Raw genomic sequence first — 20642 nt, forward strand, 5'->3', positions numbered from 1 at the left:
TTCAAACCCACCAGCCACTCCTTGGAAGGAAGGTTGGGCAATCTACTTCCGTAGTGATACTGCCTCGGAAACCCAAGGAGGGGTTGCTGTGAGTCTGGGCTGACTCGACAGCATACAACAACAACAATTGCTGATTTCTAGCTTACCTCTTTTGAGGTCAGAGTATTTTGTGCAATTTCAGTCTTTTAAGTGACCTACCATATGATCTATCCTGTCTGTGGTTTGGCTGGAAAGCACGAGAGTGAGTTCAGTTCTGGACCTGAAAGGTGTAGGAGGCCATAGCCTCGGGGTCTCACCAGGCTCTATCAGAAGAGTAAACCTGTTTTTTGTTTTTTAATGAGTTTGAGTTTTGTTCCACATTGTTCTCCACTCTATCCAGGATTTCTTGCACTCATCCATTTCCGAGTAGTTGACAGTGATAGACCAGGTACCATCTATTCTTCTGCTCTCATGGTCATATGATATGGCTGAAGTTTGCACTAGTCCCTTGGACTAATTGTTTCCATGTATCTTTGGTTTTCATCATTCTTCTTTGCTCTGGACAAAGAAGGACCCATTATATAACCATGGGTATGTTCCTTTCTGTCTACACATACCTGATCATTCAGCCTGTCTTTCCCTCTATTTACTTGTTGAGTAATATTTATTATCACTGATAACATAGTATTTTATATGTAAAAGTTTATCTTTATTGTCTGTACCTCTTATGTACCTCTCTCTGTCTTCCTTTTCCTTCATGTTATTGTGTTGGTCACTCACTTTTGGTATATTGCCTTTCCCTTAATCCAAATCAATACTTGTCTCTACCTATTTTCTGTGTTCCTTCCTTCCCCTCCTATCCCTGGTAATCAACAAAGAAAATTTCCTTCCATATATAAGCCTTTCCTAGACATTTTACAATAGTGAACTAATAAAATATTTGCCCTTCTGTGATTGACTTATTTTACTCAGCATAATGACCTCCAAGTTCATCCACATTATGTGTTGTTTTGCAGATTGTACCTTCTTCTTTAGTGTTGGATAGTATTCCAATGTATATATGTACCATAATTTGGTTATACATTCTTCTGTAGATGGGCACTTAGGTTTTTTCCATCTCTTTGCTATTGTGAATAGTGCTGCAATGAACATGGGTGTATATACATCTATTCATATCCTGTCTCTCACTTCTTTAGGATATATACCTAGTAACTGGATTGCTGGACCAAATGATATTTCTCATTCCAAATTTTTAAGGAATTGCCATGTTGATTTCCACAGTAGTTGTATCATTTGATAGTCCCACCAGCAGTGTATGAGAGTCCCAGTCTCTCCACATCCTCACCAGCATTTATTATTTTCTGTGTTGTTCAATTTGACTGCTATTGCTGAGGTAAGATGGTATCTCATTGTTGTTTTGATTTCTGTTTCTCTAATGGCTAATGATTCATAGGTTATTAACTAGGTTGTACTGGATCTCTCTCCAGCTCTGTGTTGATGTGGGGATCAACACTGGTGGGGATATGGGTGCAAGTCTCTGTTTGTTGTGAATAGAATTTGGTGTTAGGATGGACAGGTTTTATCTACCATCTACTATTGATCCTGTGGTGCAGGAGCTATTTTTGTTACCAGTCTGTTGGCCAAGATGTTCTGTGTAGTAGCTGTGGTTGCCTCGTGGAGGTTTAATATCTTCCTCCTGTTGAACGAGGGAGGGAGAAAAGGAAAAAAGGGGGAAAGGCAAAAGTAATTTTCTGCATTTAGGTTGAGATAATTCAGTTAGCAATTCAGGCACAGGCAGAGTAGCCCAGATCCTTTTGGGGGCCTTTGTTAAAGATGGTGCTCCCCTGTCAATCAAAGACTCAAGGTTCAAATTTGAGAGTAGTCCCAAAGGAAGGAGTGTTACTCCTCTCTGGTGGACCAAAAAGCCACAAAAACCCAGTCACAGATTTAGTGTGGGCACAAAGTGTTTTCAGGAGTTGGGCCCAAATCCACTGCCATACACCTGCCCTGGGGTTCTGCCTACTCATAGAGCACTTCTCTTCCCTTTCTCCTACTCCATACTCCATGGCAGCCCAAGTCAAGGGGGTTCCCCAGTCCTTTTCCTAGAAAGATCTTCACTTCCCGTGAAGGTCCCAGTCAGCTCAGAAAAACTCCAAGTATGGCTATTCTGAATCACCAGCATCTATTGGAGCTCTGGTGCTGTAGTGCCTGAGGCATGTGACTGCTCACCAGAAGGCTGGCGGTTCAAACCCACCAGCCACTCCTCGGAAGAAAGGTTGGGCAATCTCCTTCTGTAGTGATTGTTGTTGTTGTTGTGTGCCATCGAGTCAGACCCGACTTATAGTGACCCCTCCTTGGGTTTCCGAGGCAGTATCACTACGGAAGTAGGTTGCCCCATCTTCCTTCCGAGGAGTGACTGGTGGGTTTGAACCGCCAGCCTTCTGGTTAGCAGTCCATAGTGCTACTGCCTTGGAAATCCAAGGAGGGGTCACTATGAGTCGGATTCGACTCCACGGCAGTGGGTTTGGTTTTTTGGTTTTGGTGAGTTCTGTAATTTTTTTTTTTTTTTTTATTCCCCTTCTTCTTGTGTCCACTGGCAGGGTAGGCCTGCCTATTTTTCCCAGTATTTAACCTCTCTCTCTTTGCTTTCACTGGATCTAATGGTTTATCTTCTCTTTAGTTGCTCATAACTCCAGTATCTTTATTTGTATCTGCTTTACCTAGTTGCCCTTGGTCTCAGTTGGAAGAGGGAATGGACGTGCCTGTTATCTGTTCAGCAACATCTTCCCAAGCAATCCACTCCACTTCCTAATGTCTGTTGAAGGAGCTCTGGTGGCAATTGTTTGTCTTTTTGTTGTTGATATGTTGGAGTTGCCTATAAATTTTAGAGATTAAGTCCCTTGTTGGGTATGTCATTACCAAGTATTTTTTCCCAATCTGTAGGTTCTCCTTTTACCCTTGTGGAAAAGTCTTTTGAAGCTAATAAAACTTTAAGTTTTAGAAGGTCCCAATCATCTGGTTTATCTTCTGCTGTTTGTGCAGTTTTGGTTATGCTTGATAGTCTGTTTATGCCATAATTTAGGGACCCTATGTTTGCCTCTCTTTTTCCCTTGGTTAACTTTATAGTTTTAGGTTTCACTTTAAGTCTTTGATCATTCTGGAGTTAGTTTTTGTGTATGGCATGAAATATGGATCTTGCTTCATTTATCTGCAAATGGATAACCAATTTTGCTGGCAGCATTTGTTAAAAAGACTATCTTTTCCCCATTTAATGGATTTCAGCCCTTTGTCAAAGATTAGCTGAGCATAAGTGGATGGATGATTTTCTGGGTTCTCAATTCTCTTGCATTGGTCTATGTGTGTGTTGTACCAATACCAGGCTGATATGACTACCGTGGCTGTATAGTAGGTTTTGAGATCTGGGAGTGTGAGATCTCCTCTTTGTTCTTTGCTTATTTGAGGTCTCTTTCCTTTCTATATAAAGTTAGTGATTGGATTTTTCACATCCTTAAATAATGTTAATGGAATATGAATTGGGATTGTATTGACTGTATAGATTACTTTGGGTAGTATTGGCAATTTTTTTTTAATTGTGATTTGGATGAAAATTTACAGAGCAAATTCACTTTCCATACAGTAGTTCACATACACTTTGTCTCATGACATTGACTACAGTTCACCACAATGCAACAGCTCTCCTCCCACTTCCTCCCAACAGTCACCTCTTCCCTGTGTCCATGCCTCCGTGCACTCCTGCCCCCTGAGCTGTCTCCCTGTGCATAAACAACCCTTCTTTCTCCCATGATTGTTCTCTCCAAGGAGTGTATTTACCTCAGGTAAATGTTCAACTCTTTATGACTGTCTTTTGCTTGTCTGGAAGCCACAGGAGTGGGTTCAATTCTAGACCTGAAGTACAACTTGGGGCCATAGTCTCAATGGTTCCACCAGGCTCTATCAGACCAACAAACCTGGTTCCCCCTTTTTTTTTTCCAAATGCTTTTGAGTTTTGTTCCACATTGTTCTCCCTCTCTATCCAGGGTCTCCTATATAGATCCCCCTCTGAGTGGTTGGGGAGCTCTGGTAGCATAGTGCCTAAGGCACTTGACTGCTAACCAGAAGGCTGGCAGTTCAAACCTGCCAGCCACTCCTCAGAAGGAAGGTTGGGTAAATCTACTTCCGTAGTGATACTGCCTCAGCAACCCAAGAGAGGGGTCACTATGAGTCAGGGCCGACTCAACGACACATAACAACAACAGCAACTGAGTGGTTGACATTGGTAGGTGGGCACCATCTAGTTCTTCTGGTCTCATAGTCATATAGGTTGTGGATTGCATGGTATACCAGTTGCTAGGACTAATTCTTTCCATGAATCTTTGGTTTTCTTCGTTCTTCTTTGCTTGGGATGAGGCGAGACCCTTTGTTGCATCTAGATAGCTGCTTGCAGGCTTTTAAGATCCCAGTTGCTACTTGCTAAAGTAGGAGGTGGAACAATGTTTTGTGTAGTATTTTATGAGTATTGGCATTTTTACAGTGTTTAATCTTCTTATCCATGAGCATGGTATGTTCTTCCATTTATGTAGATCTCTGATTTCTTGAAGTCCTGTTTTGTGGTTTTGTTTCTATAGGTGTTTTGTGTCCCTGGTAACATTTATTTCCAAGTATTTTATTGTTTTGGTAGCTATTATAAATGGTATTGATTGCCTTGTTTCCTTTTCAGCAATCTCCTTTCTGGTGTAGAGGAATCCAACTGATTTCTGTGTATTAATCCTTTATCTTGCCACTATGCTAAATCTCTCAATTAGTTCCAGTAGTTTTCTTGCTGAGTCTCTTGGGTTTTCTAAGTATAGGTTCATATCATATCATCAGCAAATAGGGATAGTTTGACTTCTTCCTTACGAATTTAGATGGCTTTGATTTCCCTTTCTTGCCTTATGCCCTGGGTAGGCCTTTCAATACAATGTTAAATAGAAGGGGTAATAGAAGGCATTCTTGTCTGGTTCCCATTCATGAGGGAAATGGTGTAAGTCTGTCTGCATTGAGAGTATTGTTGGCTGTTGGTTTTGTATATATACCCTATGTAATATTGAGGAGCTTCTATTCTTACTGTTTTGAGAGTTTTTATCAGGACTGGGTGTTGGAGTTCATCAAATGCCTTTTCCGTATTGATTGATCTGGTCATGTGTTTCTCTTCCTTGATTTTACTTATGTCATGGATGACATTGATTTTCTAATGTTAAACCATCCTTCCATAACTAGTCTGAACCCCACTTGGTCATTTTTATTCTTTTGATATATTGCTGTGTCTGTTGGCTAGGATTTTGTTGAAAAATTTTACATCTGTATTCACATGGGATATTGGTCTATAGTTTTTCTTTTCAGTGATGTAATTCGTAGTTTTTATGTCAAGGTTATTCTTGATATCGATATTCTTGATACCAATATTCTTTTTTTTTAAAATTTTTAAAATTATTATTGTTATTTGGGTGAAGATTTACAGACCAAATTCATTTTGCATACAGCAGTTCACATATACTTTGTCTCATGTCATTGACCACAATGCAACAGCTCCCTTCCCACTTCTTCCCCATAGTTACCTCTTCCCACTATCCATCCCTCCATACACTCCTGCCCCAGGAGCTGTCTCCCTGTGCATAAGAAGCACTTCTTTCTCCCATGATTGTTCTCTCCAAGGAGTGTATCTACTTGATTAATACCAATATTCTTGGTATCAATATTCTTGATATGAATATGGGAGGATCTCATCCTTTTCTGTGTTCTCAAATAGTTTTGAGTAGGATTAATGTCATTTCTTTGAATGTTTGAAAGAATTCTCCAGTGAAACTATCTGGGCAAGGACTTTTATTAGTTGGTAATTCTTTTGTTTTGGGCCTGTTCAAATTTTCCACCTGTCTGTGTTGGTTTAGGTAAGTAGTATGTTTCTAGATATCTGTCCCATTTCTAAAATTTGTTGAAGTACAGTTCTTCATAATATCCTGATATTATCCTTTTTATTTCAGTTAGTTCTGTTGTGATGTCAACTGTTTTGTGTCATATTTGTATTTGTATCCTTGCCCTCTTTTGTGTTTTTAAGAAGTTTACTAGTGGTTTTTTGATGTTTATTAATCTTTTCAAAGAACTAAGTTCTAGTCTTTTTTTATTTGTTTTTTTTTTTATCTTTGTATTTTCTGTTTCATTTATTTCTGCTAGAATCTGTCTCATTTCTTTTCTTGTGGTGATTGTAGGCTTCTTTGTAGCTCTTTTTCTAATTTTAGAGATTTTGGGTTAAGGTATTGACTTAGACTTTTTCTTCTTTTTTGATATGGGCATTTACTGCTAGAAATTGCCCTCATCACTGCTTTTGCTGTCTCCCAAATATTATGATATGTTGTGTTTTCATTCTTGCTTGATTCAAGAAACTTTTTATTTAATCTTTTATTTATTGTGTTACCCAGTATTTAATGAGGAGGATGTTACTTAGTTTCCATGTGCTTGCTCTTTTTTGTTCATCTTTTGTTGATTCCCAATTATATAGTATTTTTATTTGAAAAGATAGATGCTTTGCAGTTTTTCAGTAATTTTAAATTTATTGAGGCTTGCTTTGTGGCCTACTATATGTTCTATTCTCGGAAACCCAAGGAGGGGTCGCTATGAGTTGGGTCTGACTCGACGGCACATAACAACAACAACAACAACAACATTTGTTCTATTCTGGAAAATATTTTCCATGTGTGCTGGAAATGAATGTATATTGTGCTGTTGTTGGGTGAAGTGTTGTATAGATGTCTGTAAGGTCAAGTTGGTTAATTGTGTTGTTTAGTTCTTCTGTGTCTTTGAGTTTCTTTCTAGTTCTGTCTTTTGTTGAAAGTGAAGTATTAGCATAGTGGCTAAGACACTTGCCTGCTAACCAGACGGCTGGTGGTTCAAACCCACCAGCCACTCCTCGGAAGGAAGGTTGGGCAATCCTACTTCTGTAGTGATACTGCCTCGGAAACCCAAGGAGGGGTCGCTATGAGTCGGGTTTGACTCGATGGCACATAACAACAACAACAACAACAACTATTACTATGGTGTCATCTATTTGTCTATTCAATTCAGTTAATATCTGCATTGTTTATTTTTGGGCTTTTTCATTGGTACATAGATATTTATTATGGTTTTGTCCTCTTGTTTCAGTCCTTTAGTCATTATATAATGTCCTTCCTTGTCTCTTTTGTTGGTTTTGTCTTAAAGTCAGTTTTACGAGAGATTAATATTGTTAGTCTTGCTCATTTTTTATTGCAATTTGTTTGAAACATCTTTTTACAACCTTTGCTATCTAGTCTATTTTTGTCTAAAGAGTATTTCTTGTGGACAGCATAATTATAAGTTATATTTACTTATCCAGTCTGCAACTCTATCTCTCTTAAGTGGTGCATTTAATCCATTTGTATTCAATGTACTTACTGACAAATATAAATTCCTAGCTGTCATTTTATTATATGTTTTGTCGTAAGGTTGCTGATTTTTTTTTAATTACAATTTTCTGTGTTGACATCATTTCATTTATGAATTGTGTAATCATTTCCTTCATTGCTGTTATTTTAGTATTTGCTAAATATTTGTGCTTGTGTTCTTTTTTTTTATTTTGATGCGAAGGCTTATTATTTTTCTTTAGGGTTACCCTTTGATTTATAATTTTCTTCCCAAGTTTGTAACAGTCTATTACATCTCTCAGTAGTCTTGACTTCCTCACCATTTTGAAGTTCTGTAACTACACTATTATTCCCTCCTTTAGGTTTGTAGTTGTCCTTGTTTACTAATTGATGTTTCTGGTTCTCTGTTTACAGTCTTGTAAGCTTATTTACTTTGGCTACTTCTGTAACTGTGTTGGTTTTGGGTTATGTCATCATGTGTGTTAATGGTCAGTTGTTGTTTGCTGTTGTTGGTTCTCTGTCCAAAGGATTCCCTTTAGCACATCTTATAAGGTTGGTCTGTTTTTAACAAATTTCCTTAATTTCTGCTTATCTGGAAATGTCCTAATTTCACCATCATATCTGAGGGACAGTTTTGCTAGGTATATAATCTTGTTTGGAAGTTTTTTTCTTTCATGATTTTATGTACATCATCCCGTTTTTTTCTCACTTGCAAGGTTTCTGCAAAGAAATCCAAGCTTTGTCTTTTTCTTGCCCTTTGTTGGTTACTTTTTTTTTTTTTTTTACACCCCCATCATACCTTCAGGATTCTTTGTCTTTCATTTTGGTAAGTTTGATTATGATACATCTTAGTGATTTTATTTCGGGGACTATCCTATTGGGTGTTCGTTGAACTTTTTGATTGGATATATTCTTTTCTTTCATTGTATTAGGGAAATTCTCATCTAACAGTTCTTTGACAGTTCTCTCTATGATTTTATCTGTCTATTCCTGATGTGGAATTCCATTTACACGTAAGTTATTCCTCTTGATGGTATCCTATGTGAATCTTAGCCTTTCTTCATTTTGTTTTGGTTTTTTTCCTGATTGATCCTTAACATAGTGATATTTGTCTTCAGTGTCACTAATTCTGTCTTCCATTGATTCAGTTATACTCCTTTGCCTGTTCAGTGTGTTATCCGTTTCTGAAATTTCAGTGTTCATCTTATGGATTTCTTTTAGTAGATTTTGTGTTATTTCTAATTTTCTTTTTAATTTTGTCATTTTTTTCTTGTTTTCTTAAATTGTTCTAGAGTTTTTTCTGTGTTTTCCTTAATTGTTTCAGTGTTTTCTTTCATCTGTCTCTCAGTCTGTTGAAGTGAATTCCTTATAAACGAGTTCCAATGCTGTCTTTCTCAGGGATGTTTTCTGGGTCTTTATCCTAGTCCCTTGTTTCTACTATTTTATCTTGCTTCTTTGTGTGGACTGTGATGGTTTGTTTTCTCTGAGACATTATGACATCTTTGGGTTTTTATTTAATTGGTGATTGTATGTTGGTGTGATTTGCTGAAGTTTTATTTTCTTTCTTTTGTTTTGATACATCTGAGCTAGCAGGATACTATGCTCTTCTGTTTACCGGTTGGCAGCACTTACGAACTCACCAGCTGTCTCCTGGTGGATGTACACAGATCTGTTAGTTCATGAAAAGTAGTTAAGGGTGAGTCGGACTGGTATTGCCTGTCGTCTGTTGTTGTTCAGCTCATGTAGAAGCGAGTTGTGGCCCTCACTCAGTAGGTGGATCTCTAGGAGGTGCAGATGTGATTGGGTTGTATTGGCATGGTTGTTGTCTCCCCCTCGTTTAGACAAAAACGATAAGATAAACCAGAAAAAAAAAAAAAAAAATCAAAACAGGAGAACAAACTGCATAAACAAATGGGAAAAATTAAAAAAAAGAAAAAAGCCAGTAAGTGAGAAGAAATTTTTAAAAAAATCTGTTAAAAACACAAAAGAAATACAAATAGAAAATAAGGGGGAAGCAACATCCCACAATATCTGGGGATGGGGTATAAAAGAAAAGAGGAGGAGTGAAAGTATAATAAAGAAAAAGTGAGAAAACTGCAAAATGAAAAACAAGGTATGGGAAGAACCAAAGGAAAGAAAAAAAATGGTAACTAGGAAAAGGAAAGATGAAAAGGTAAAAAAAAAAATTAGAACTGGGAAGGGAAAAAGAGAGTAAAGGAAGCCAAAAGAGTACTTTCAAAACAAACAAAAACAAAATTGGGGTGTGAGGGTAGCGCAGGGCACCAGGCTCCATCAAGGCACACAAATTGGAATGAAATTCCTGCTTGTCCAGAAAATGGGTGGAAGTGGAGGATGACCCCAGATCTGTTCACCAAGAGGGTGTTGGGTATAAGAGTAATGGGGAATATTGCAGTTTTCCACTTGTCAGCCTCCAATGCAATTTCCTGTGCTGTCCTTGGCCAGTGGAGCATATCCTTAGGTTGCTGGTATCAGAATGCTGTTGCTTGGAAATATCCCAAATAGCCACGCTACTTGCAGTTATTCAAAACAGAGCTCAGGTGTTGTAGTGTCTGAGGCATTTGACTGCTAACCAGAAGGCTGGTGGTTCAAACCCACTAGCCACTCCTTGAAAGGAAGACTGGACAATCTATTTCCATAGTGATACAGCCTCGCAAACCCAAGGAGGTGTTTCTATGAGTCGGAATCGAATTGATATTAGTGAGTTTGGTTTGTGTGTGTGTGACCTCAGTACAGGAGAAAGTCTGCCACTCAGTTTGTCTCCTTACTTACTGTTTTCCTTTTTAGCCATCATCCACTGGTGCAGTTTTCCATACAGCCCTTGGCGAGTAAGGTTGATTCTTAGGTTACTGCCCTGATCTTACCACCACTTGTAAATATTCAAACTGGCCGTGCCATCAGGATAGCCGACAGTCCGCAGCTCCATTTGTCTCCTTATTCACTGATTTTATTCAGGTTCTCTTACCAATTGGTATTTAATCTACTTTTTTATCCTTCCTTCCAAAGCTCAGGGCTCCAGGATTATCTTATGTATTCGTGTCAACTGGTTTCTCTTACCTTTGTTAAAGAACATCTGTGTAAGTTGTCTGCCTCTTCTGCCATCTTGCTGAAAGTCCCCAGATTTTGTCTTAAAATCTACTTTGTCTGGTATTAAGATTGCCATCACAGTTCTGTTTTGGTTATTATTTGCATGGAATACTTTCTTCCCTCTTTTCACTTTCAACCTGTTTGTGTTCCTGGGTCTCAAGTGTGTCTCTTGTAAACAGCATATAGTTGGATCATATTTTTTCATCTTTTATTTCATGTGCCTTGTAACATAATGTTATCCTTGCTTTTTATATATCATTAGAAAGCACAAAGGACAAAACAATTAGAATTATCAAGCATGAGTATGAGCTGAAATCTGCATTAAATCTTACCTAGGTATCATTTATATGTGACTGTTTGCTTCCCTTTCACTGCTTTCAGGAGTCTCTGTCCTTTTTGAGAACAAGAGCATCATGTGTCTTGGTGTTGATATCTTTAATTTTATCTTGCTTGTGGTTCTTTCTGCTCTTTGGATTTGTAGATTCATGTGCTCTGTTAGATTGAAGAAGTATTTTGTCATTATTTCTTCAAGTGCTTTTATTGCTTCTTTCTCTCTCCCTCATCTTTTTCTGGAATTGCCATTATACATTTTAGTACTCTTTTTGATGTCCCATACTGTGCTCAGTCTTCTTGAGCTTCTCGTTCTTGCTACTCTTCCACTTCTGGAATTTCAAATATTTTAGCCTCTGATTCACTATTCTTTCTTTTGCTTGATTTAACCTGTTGTAACACCTTTCCAATGTATTTCTCAGTTCAGTTGTTGTTCTTTTACTTGCAGCATTTTTCTTTGGTTTCTTTTCTTTTCTTTTTTTTTTTAAATCTTTTTTAGATAGTCATTTTCCTCTTGCATTCTTTTCCTTATTTCTTTTAATGCTTTATGTATAATGTTACTGTGTTATATTCTTCCATTCTTTTCATAATTTGGCCTTACATAGATGCACTTTGACTTTCTTCATCATGTTCTTTTGAATGGGCTGTCATTTGTCTTTGTATATCTTGTGATTTTTTATTTTTGTAGTTGTTGTTGTTAACTTTGCTCTCTCTTGTATTTGGTGTTTTCACTCATACCACTTTTGCAGAAAATTCTTCGATGGACAGAGCCTTCCACTTTTTCTTATGTTTTTTCTTCCTATCCTTGATAGTTCCTTCCCTGTCTGTAATTTAATTAGGATTCAGAAGTTCCAGATTTCAGTTTTCACCTGTGAGTGTCTCCCAAACTCATCAGAGAACATGCTGTGGTCAATCTGTCCACCAGTAGGCACCACCACTCAGGTGAGATATCATGCACTAATTAGTCTGTTAGTCAGGGAGCACAGGCCTCTCTGTGGTTGTTAACTCCCTTTTTCTCTCTGTTTTTAACCATGTTTTCTATTGGAAAACTCACACGCTGGGAGCCTTCTTCAGGACTAGATATTCCCCTCTGATTTGGTCCAAGACTTCCTTCCCTGTGCTATGGGAGCTGTTATAACAGAGCTGGCATTCAAGGAAAGCACAGGCAGACTTTACTTTTTTATGTGGAGTAGGAGTGGCTGGTACTCCCTAGAAGGATCTCAGAGAGACTTTTCTTTTTGCTTCAAGAGCCCTAGTGGCCTTTGGTTGTTAAGGGAGCATTCCCCACTGGTGACTTGCGTAGTGGCTTCACTGTTGGGAAACTTCTGTACGAGTTCATTTTAGACCACCAGCTGCCAGTTGCCAGGTGGGCTAATGACTGTCACCCTTTGAATGATCTCCCAGGGAAGTCTGCCTTATTATTATCATAGCCCCCCTGTAGTACGTTTCTTGGCACCTTCCGTTGCTGGTGCCTGCATCCTAGCATACAGCAGCTTCAGTCAGCAGTCTCCAGTGCCACCTAAAAATGGGAGTGGGTGGGTAGACAAACCCAAAGTCTGTTTTGTTGGTTATACAAGCATGAAGTATGGGTTTTGCAAGAAGGCAGGTAAAGTGTTGACTAGGGGAATAGACTCCACTGCAGGGGCCCTCTGTAGTAATTTGGAGCAGCCTTGTAGCTGACTCTGGGTGGGGGAGGGTGTAGCATGTTCCAGATGGACTGCTGGGTAGGTCTGCCTTACTAATTGTAGAGCAGAAACTTGGAGTTCTGTCTGTCTAGGCAAGGAGTGTGATAGTTAGGGAAGCAGACTCTTTTGCTGGCTTGCTTTCCCAGTTCACATTAGCCAGCACCATGTGCCTGGGTGGAGAGGCGTGGACGGTGAGAGAAAATTATTTTCTTACCATATGTAACTCATTGTTGATTTGTTAATTCTTACCTGTCTGCAGTTTTCTGCTGCTGTCTTCTCCCCAATTCAGTCCTTCAAAGGCAAGCATTGTTTCCTTATTGTGTTTGAAGAGGAGTGTTAGAGCTATGGCTTGTTTACACTGCCATTTTCCCAGAATCCATAATGTTCAGTAATTTTTTTTATTGGGTGGTAGATATTTTGAATGTTAGGTTGTTGATTGTTTGGATTTTGTTGTTTTGTTTTACATAGTTTTGAATTATGTTTTGGATGGAAGCTATTGGTGGATTAACTTGATCTTTTTGAGACTAATTAGAAAGTTTATTTTAGGGCAGATAAAGAGTAGCCTTTACCCTAGAACTAATTTAACCCTCCTGTTCAAGTGTGTTTTTTTCTGAGGTCTCTATTTAATGCTTTGCATGATAAACAAAGTCTCTTCCCTCTGGCTTGAGGAGCCAAGAGTTAACAAAGTATTAAGCACTTGGCTGCTAATGGAAAAGTTGGGTGGTTCAGATCTACCCCGCAGCTCCAGGGGAGAAAGACCTCATGATCTGCTTCCATAAAAATTACCAAGAAAACCCTATGGAGAGTGCTATCAAAACAATAACCATTCAGACTGCTCAGAACTCAAATGTGTCTCAGCCTTTTTTATAATGAAAATTACTTCTGTTGTTGGTTGCTGTCAATTCGATTCTTACTCATAGCAATCAATTGTGTCACCTCCTTGTGTAGAGTAGGACTGCTCCATAGATATGCAAGGCTGTGACCTTTCAGAAGCAGGTCACCCGATCTCTTTTCCAAGGGGCCTCTGAGTGGGTCGAAATCATCACCAGTCAAGCATTTAAACACCCAGGGACTCTTATACAGCTTCTAGCTCCTTGGAAATTTTTGTTTTCCTGCTTCATTGAGTTTTACCTTATGTTCATAGCTTAGTATTTGGCCATATTCAGATTTCTGAAGCTCTATTTCTGCGTTGTTTCCTTTTTAGTATTCTGCCCCATAAATTCCAGCTATCCTTCCCTTCCTGAACTCAGTAAAACCAACATAATCAGTTTAGGTTTGCCTTTACTCTGCTGTTGTCTAGGTATTGCCTCTAGACACAAAACGGGGGCAATTTTAAGGTTTACCTTAAAATTTTCTCTTTTTCTCCCCCTTCTATCAGGGATTGCATATCTGTGCTACTTGTTAACTAGTGTCTTAAAACAATTACTTTATAAACTTTTGTCTAGTGTTATCATTGTTCATGACAGGAGGGCAAGTATCAAAACAGTTACTGCAGCATTGCCAGATGTGGAAATCTTTTTTATTTTTTTCTAATTCAGCACTATTGACCATCCACTAAGTTAAAGTTGATCATGGTGCTTTTTTGGTAAAGGGTCAGTATAATTCAGAGTTAATGAAAAGCCTGGATTTTGCTTTTTAACTTTTCTTCTCTGTTATAGACATATTTCAAGGGAGTTAAATCTAATCTGCTTTTATTCTTTATGAACAGGTAGTGTAGCCAATCAAATATTCCATCCAGTGATGTTTGACAAATGTATTCAGATTCTAAAGAAGAGTTGGCCTCAGGAGTCTAACTTGAACCGCAAAAGAAAGAAAGAACAGCCTAAGAACCTTCAGAGTAATCCAAGAGGGAATAGAAAAAGAGGAAAGCCACTCAGAAGAGAGAATATTGAGGTAAGAAATAAGTGCAGTAATCAAACATTTTCTATACTTGCCCATGATTTTTATTTATTTAAGACTAACCTTATATTAAAGTGTGGTCTTAAGCATTATGATTATTACTAAAACATCCTAGAGCATAGTCAGCTTATCCAATATGATTTTAGGTATTGGATTTGGTATAATATTGAGAGTACATTTCCACATGGGCATCTTCCGAGTTTCCAATAATCTCTCCTTAGCCTTGGGACCCTGGTTTCCTTGACAACATGCTAACTGGCATATTTGACACATCATCTTATCATTAGAGAGGATAATTGAAACTTTCTGAGGGCTGATATATATAAGAGCATAATAGAATGGCATTAATTCCAAATTTTCATGTGAGTAAACAGGAAGGTTCATTGACTTCAAAACTTCTAAGAAACAAAAGAATTTTTATTCACACAAAATAACAGGATTAGGAACTATTTTACCTATCATTTTAGTCTAACAGTTTACAATGTGACTGTGGAAACAGAATAGTCACAAGGGTTGGTCCAAGTTGCATCAGTTTAGTGCTTCGGCTATGCTCTGTAGTTTAACGGGACTTGGTTTAAGTTCATTGAAAACCATGGATCAAATTATTAGGCATTGTTAGAAAGTCATCTGTATGTTTCTTCGTAACCTAGGTGGATATAATTTTACAAGAACAAGAAGATGAAGAGAATATTTGTTTTTCTGCCCGGGACCTTTCACATATTCGAAATGCGATTGTCCACCTTTTGAAGAATTTTTTAAGGCTTCTGCCCAAGTTTTCCCTGAAAGAAAAGCCACAGTGTGTTCAGAATTGTGTAGAGGTAAATGAAAATTCCTAGGACCTTGGTACACTCTCAAAGTGCATAGACTACAGTATATTTAATTAACTACAGTGAACAGGAAAAATCTGATCTTTGTGCTACTTTCCAGGTCTTTGTTACATTAACTAATTTTGAGCCAGTTCTTGATGAATTTCACATCTCACAATCCAGGTGAGCCATAAGGTCTTCCAATGTTAAAGTATTAGTGTATTATAATAGTTTTTTTTTGGGGGGGTGGCTCTGGTGGTGTCATTTTTAAGGCATTTGACCGCTAACCAGACGGCTGGTGGTTTGCAAGGAAGATGATGGGGCAATCTACTTTCATAGAGATACCACCTTGGAAACCCAAGGGGTCATTATGAGTCAGGATCTACTTGATGGCAGTGAGTTTGTTTTTTTTTCTCTCAGTAATTTTTGCTCTGGTTGAAATATAAGTGCCATTTTATCCTCATTGGTACACACAAACAGAATTTATTCATTTAAATATGGCTTATAGGGTTAAGGAAGATTCCAAGGTAAGTTCTATCTGTTAACCAATCTTTTGCCTTTTTTATTTAGAAACCTTAATGAAGCAAAATATATACCAGAACTGGCCTATCATGGATTGTATCTCTTGTGCTCTCCAATCCATGGAGAAGGAGATAAGGTAAAGGAAAAAAAGGATCAAATATAATAACTAGTTGAATAAAAATATACAAAATATACAATGGAAAAGTGTTCAAAGCATTGGATTTAATGATATTTTCATTTACTAAATCATTTTCACTACTTTATATCCTTTGTATAATAAAAAGTATCACTATTTTTATTTATTGCCTACTCTTCATTACCAGAGGAGTGCCAGTAGTGCAGTGGTTAAGCACTTGGTTGCTAACCGGAAGTTGGTGGGTGGAACCCACTAGCTGCTTTGCAAGAGAAAGATGTGGTAGTCTGCCTTCATAATGATTTATAGCCTTAGAAACCACGTGGAGCAGTTCTCTGTCCTGTAGGGTCATTATGAGTCAGAATTGACTCAATGACAATGAGTTTGGTCCTCATAACCAAGTTTATATCCAAATACTTAGAGCCACAGCAACTTATCATTAGGTTTCAGATACAAAATGTGATTCCAATGTAAATTAAGTAGTTGGAACAAATAAGCTGCTGAACAAAGTTCCTTTTATAGACATGTTCACAAAATTATTCTAAAAAGAATAGACATTCATAGACTTTCCCTATGGTAATTTACTTGTGCCTTAGTATTTCTGTTGTTGTTGTTGTTATGTACCATCAAGTCGGATGCAACTCATAGCGACCCCTCCTTAGGTTTCTGAGGCTGTATCACTAAGGAAGTAGATTGCCCAACCTGCCTTCCGAGGTGTGGCTGCTGGGTTTGAACCGCCAGCCTTCTGGTTTGCAGCCAAGTGCCTTAGGCACTAGACTACAGTATTTCTATTATTTCAATTGATATTTTACAAATTTTCTACTGGTTATCATTGATTTCTGGATTTTGCCGTGTGTTACCTTATTATTATCACTGCCCATGTTACATTAATACTATCATTACTTTAAGGACTGGAATTGGGATTATTCAGGCATTATGGGGTTACTAAACTTAGATGTTATTAATAAAACGATAAAATTTTACAAAAAAAATGTGATGGGCAAAGGTTGTGTGATTTTTTTTTTTTTTTTTTTCTGTCTAGAATAGAGTGAAAAGGAGCCCTTGTGGCATAGTAAGGTGCTCTGGTGGTGCAGTGGCAAAGCATTCTGCAGCAAACTTACCAGCCTCTCCATGGGAGAAAGATGAGAAAGTTTTCTTCTGTAGATTTATAGCCTTGGAAATTCTATAGGGTTTCTCTCTGTCCTATAGGGTCCCTGGGAATTGGAATTGACTCAGTGGCAGTGTGTTTGATTTGGTTGGTGGTACAGTGGTTAAATCACTTCATTGCTAACCAGAATTTTGGCAGCTCAAACCTACCTACTGCTCTGTGGGAGAAAGATGTGGCAGTCGACTTCTGTAAGATTTATACCATTGGAAACCCTTTATACGGTTCTGCTATTTCCTGCCGGGTCACTATGAGTTGGAATCAACTTGACACCAGTGGATTATGGTATAGTTAAATTGTAGGGACAATTTTGTGATAGTTATGAGATTGTGGTGGGGTATTTGGGTTTCAGTTCTGGCTCCACTACTTTCTAGCTCTGTATCCTTGTGTGAATTACTTAGCCTTGTCCAAGCCTCAGTTTTATCATTTGGACAAAAGAGATGTCTACCTTGCTCATAATTGTAGAGAGGATGAAATAATTCAAGTCAAATGCTGAGTACAATGTCTATTCTTTCAAATACACTGCATATTTTATGATTTATTATGTTATTCCTTTGTGCTATAAAATTGGTTATAAAATAACCAAATAATTGGTTAATTGGTTATAAAATAACCAAATAAAATATGAATTTGATAGAATTCATGGTAATGTCTTTAATTCTCATCCTTTTTTTCATATTATATTTTTGTTGTTGAGAATATAAACAGCAGAACATACACCAATTCAAGAATTTCTACATGTATAATTCAGTGACATTGATTATATTCTTTAAGTTGTACAGCCATTCTCACCTTCCTTTTTTTTTTTTTTTTTTAAATTAGGATTTGGGTGAAGATTTACAGAGTAAATTCACTTTTCATACAGCAGCTCACATATACTTTGTCTCATGTCATTGACCAAAATTTACAATGCAGCAGCTCCCCTCCCACTTCCTCCCCATAGTTACCTCCTCCCAGTGTCCATCCCTTCATACTCTTTGAGAGGCCCATTGTCTGCCAACCCTGTATATGATCTTGGATACACTCTCCATTTAGACATACATAATTGTTTAGCTTGTTCACCCATCTATCCGTCCCTATACCCATGTTTGCTTTCATTGACAACTCAGTATTGTATTTACAAAGGGGTTCATATTTGTTGTTTGTACTGCCCATGTAACTCTCTGTGTCTTTCTCATCCTCAATGCTGCCATATTGGTCACTCACATTTGGTACATTGCCCTTCTCTTCACCCAAATCAATATTTATCTCTATCTATCTAACAGCATTCCCTCCCCTTCCCTCCCACCCCTGGTAACCAACAAAGAAAATGTCCTCCAATATATAAACATTTCCTTAACTTTCACAACAACGGACTAATACAATATTTGTCCTTTTGTGACTGACTTATTTCGCTCAGCATAATGTCCTCCAAGTTCATCCACGTTATGCGGTGTTTTGCAGATTCTACATTATTCTTTAGCGTTGCTTAGTATTCCATTGTGTCTCACCTTCCTTTTATGACTTGTTCTTTTCATTAACATAAACTCACTATCCATTAAGTTTCCTATCTAATCTTTCAAGTTTCTGATGTCAGTTTTATTCCATATAGATAGATCTTAAAAGTTTACTGTGTACAAGTTAGACATTCTTTACTAATTAAGCTAAACTATTATTTGTTTTTAATAGGACTTCAGGGGATATTTTTGGTCTAAATTTTAAAGATTATTTTCAGTCAATAATTTTAGGGGTTCATCTAGCTCCCTTGGCTCTAGAAAACCTGCTCCATGAGAATATGAAATTTTGTCAGGATCCTTCTACAGAATCTTTGCTCAAAATGTTCAGTAATGGTAGCGGACACCATCTAGTTCTTCTGGTCTCGTGGCAAAGGAGGCAGCTCTTCCTGGAGGCAGTTAGCCACACATTCCATTTCCTCCGCCTGTTCTTGATTCTCCTTCCTCTATTGCTCTAGGTGAATAGAGACCAATTGTTATGCCTTAGATAGCAGCTTTCAAGCTTTTAAGACCCCAGACACTTCGCAGCAAACTTGGTCCCTCTCCCTCACATCCATGGTAAAACAAAACTCACTGCTGTGGAGTTGGATCTGACTCATAGCGACCTTGGATTTCAGAGGCAGTATCACTACAGAAGTAGATTGCCCAACCTTAATATTATTATTATTAGCTGCCACTAATAAACTTTAGTCTCTGTACATTTCCCTGTTCTTGTCTTTTTATGTAAGTGGTCATATAATATTTGTCTTTTTGTGATTGACTTATTTCGTGATATCTTTAAGCTCGATCCATATTGTACCATATATCAAGATTTCATTTCTCTTATTTGCTGAGTTATTCCATTACATGTATGTACCTCATTTTGTTTATCCATTCATCCATTGATGGGCATTTAGGTTGTTTTCATCTTTAGACTATTGTGACTAGTACTGCAATGAACACTGGTATACATGTTTGAGTCTCTGCTTTCAAATTTCTGGGGTATATACCACAAATGGAGTTGCTGGGTCATAAGATAAGTTTCTTTTTAGGTTTTTGAGGAACTGCCACACTGTTTTTGTTAACAGCTGTACCATGTTGCAATGGATGAAGATTCCAATTCACCCACATCCTCTCCAGCATTTGTTATTTTACTATTTTATCTTAGCCATCCTAGTGGAAGTGAAATTGTATCTCATTTTCGTTTTGATTTACATCTCTCTGATGGCTAATTAGATGTCCCCTTTGGTGAAGTATCTATTCAAGTCCTTTGCCCATTTTATGATTAGGTTGTCTTTTTGTTTTTAGTTGTCATCTCACATTCTTTATAACATTTTAAAACTTAAAATGGATGGAAAAATTGACCTTTAGATTCACTGTGTCTCTAAAGATGTAGTATTTTTAGTTGTGAAAGTATTGACTGATATTAGACAAGCTTGGTTTTAGTGAGACCTTTTAGTTACTTGACTCTGGATAGCCAACCTTTGGAGTCTTCTTTTATGATGTGTAAAATGGAAATAATGAGAAATGCTTACCTCTTGGGGTTGTTGTAAGATTTTAAATTAAATATAGTAAGATGAAATTTATGAATGTGCTCAATGTCATACTTTTCGTGTATTTGTTTTTCAGTAAATGTTTTATTAGGAGCTCTGGTAGCATAGTGGCTAAGACACTTGCCTGCTAACCAGAAGGCTGGCAGTTCAAACCCACCAGCCACTCCTCGGAAGGAAGGTTGGGCAATCCTACTTCCGTAGTGATACTGCCTCGGAAACCCAAGGAGGGGTCGCTATGAGTCAGGGCCGACTCGACGGCACATAACAACAACAACAACAAATGTTTTATTTACTGGGTGATAATCAATCAGTCTAATACCTTATATAACATAATATATTGGAAGATACTTTATAAACTTTAGGTAAAATATATGTGTAAAATATCCTTCTTTCCCTTTTTCTATGTTGTTGTTGTTGTTATGTGCCGTCGAGTTGGACCTGACTCATAGCAACCCCTCCTTGGGTTTCTGAGGCGGTATCTGTACAGAAGTAGATTGCCCAGCCTTCCTTCTGAGGAGTGGCTGGTGGGTTTGAACCACCAGCCTTCTGGTTAGCAGTCAAGTGCCTTAGGCACTATGCTA

General features: G+C 37.8%; 1 protein-coding gene and 1 pseudogene across 1 annotated transcript in view; one reads left to right on the forward strand and one right to left on the reverse strand.

Moving 5' to 3' along the window:
* Window positions 1–10511, reverse strand: part of LOC122150753 — a 32442-nt pseudogene extending 21931 nt beyond the window's left edge.
* The window catches only part of NCAPD3 (non-SMC condensin II complex subunit D3), a 257331-nt gene that overhangs the window by 67693 nt on the left and 168996 nt on the right, over window positions 1–20642 (forward strand). Inside the window, exons 3-6 of the mRNA XM_007948735.2 lie at window positions 14220–14404; window positions 15061–15228; window positions 15338–15399; window positions 15787–15874. Of these exons, the coding sequence (XP_007946926.2) occupies window positions 14252–14404; window positions 15061–15228; window positions 15338–15399; window positions 15787–15874 (471 nt within the window). The 5' untranslated portion in view covers window positions 14220–14251. The remainder of the gene's footprint in view (window positions 1–14219; window positions 14405–15060; window positions 15229–15337; window positions 15400–15786; window positions 15875–20642) is intronic.

This window comes from Orycteropus afer, unplaced genomic scaffold (genome assembly GCF_000298275.1).
Source record: "Orycteropus afer afer isolate SDZICR_OR568_19922 unplaced genomic scaffold, OryAfe1.0 scaffold00221, whole genome shotgun sequence".
NCBI lineage: Eukaryota > Metazoa > Chordata > Mammalia > Tubulidentata > Orycteropodidae > Orycteropus > Orycteropus afer.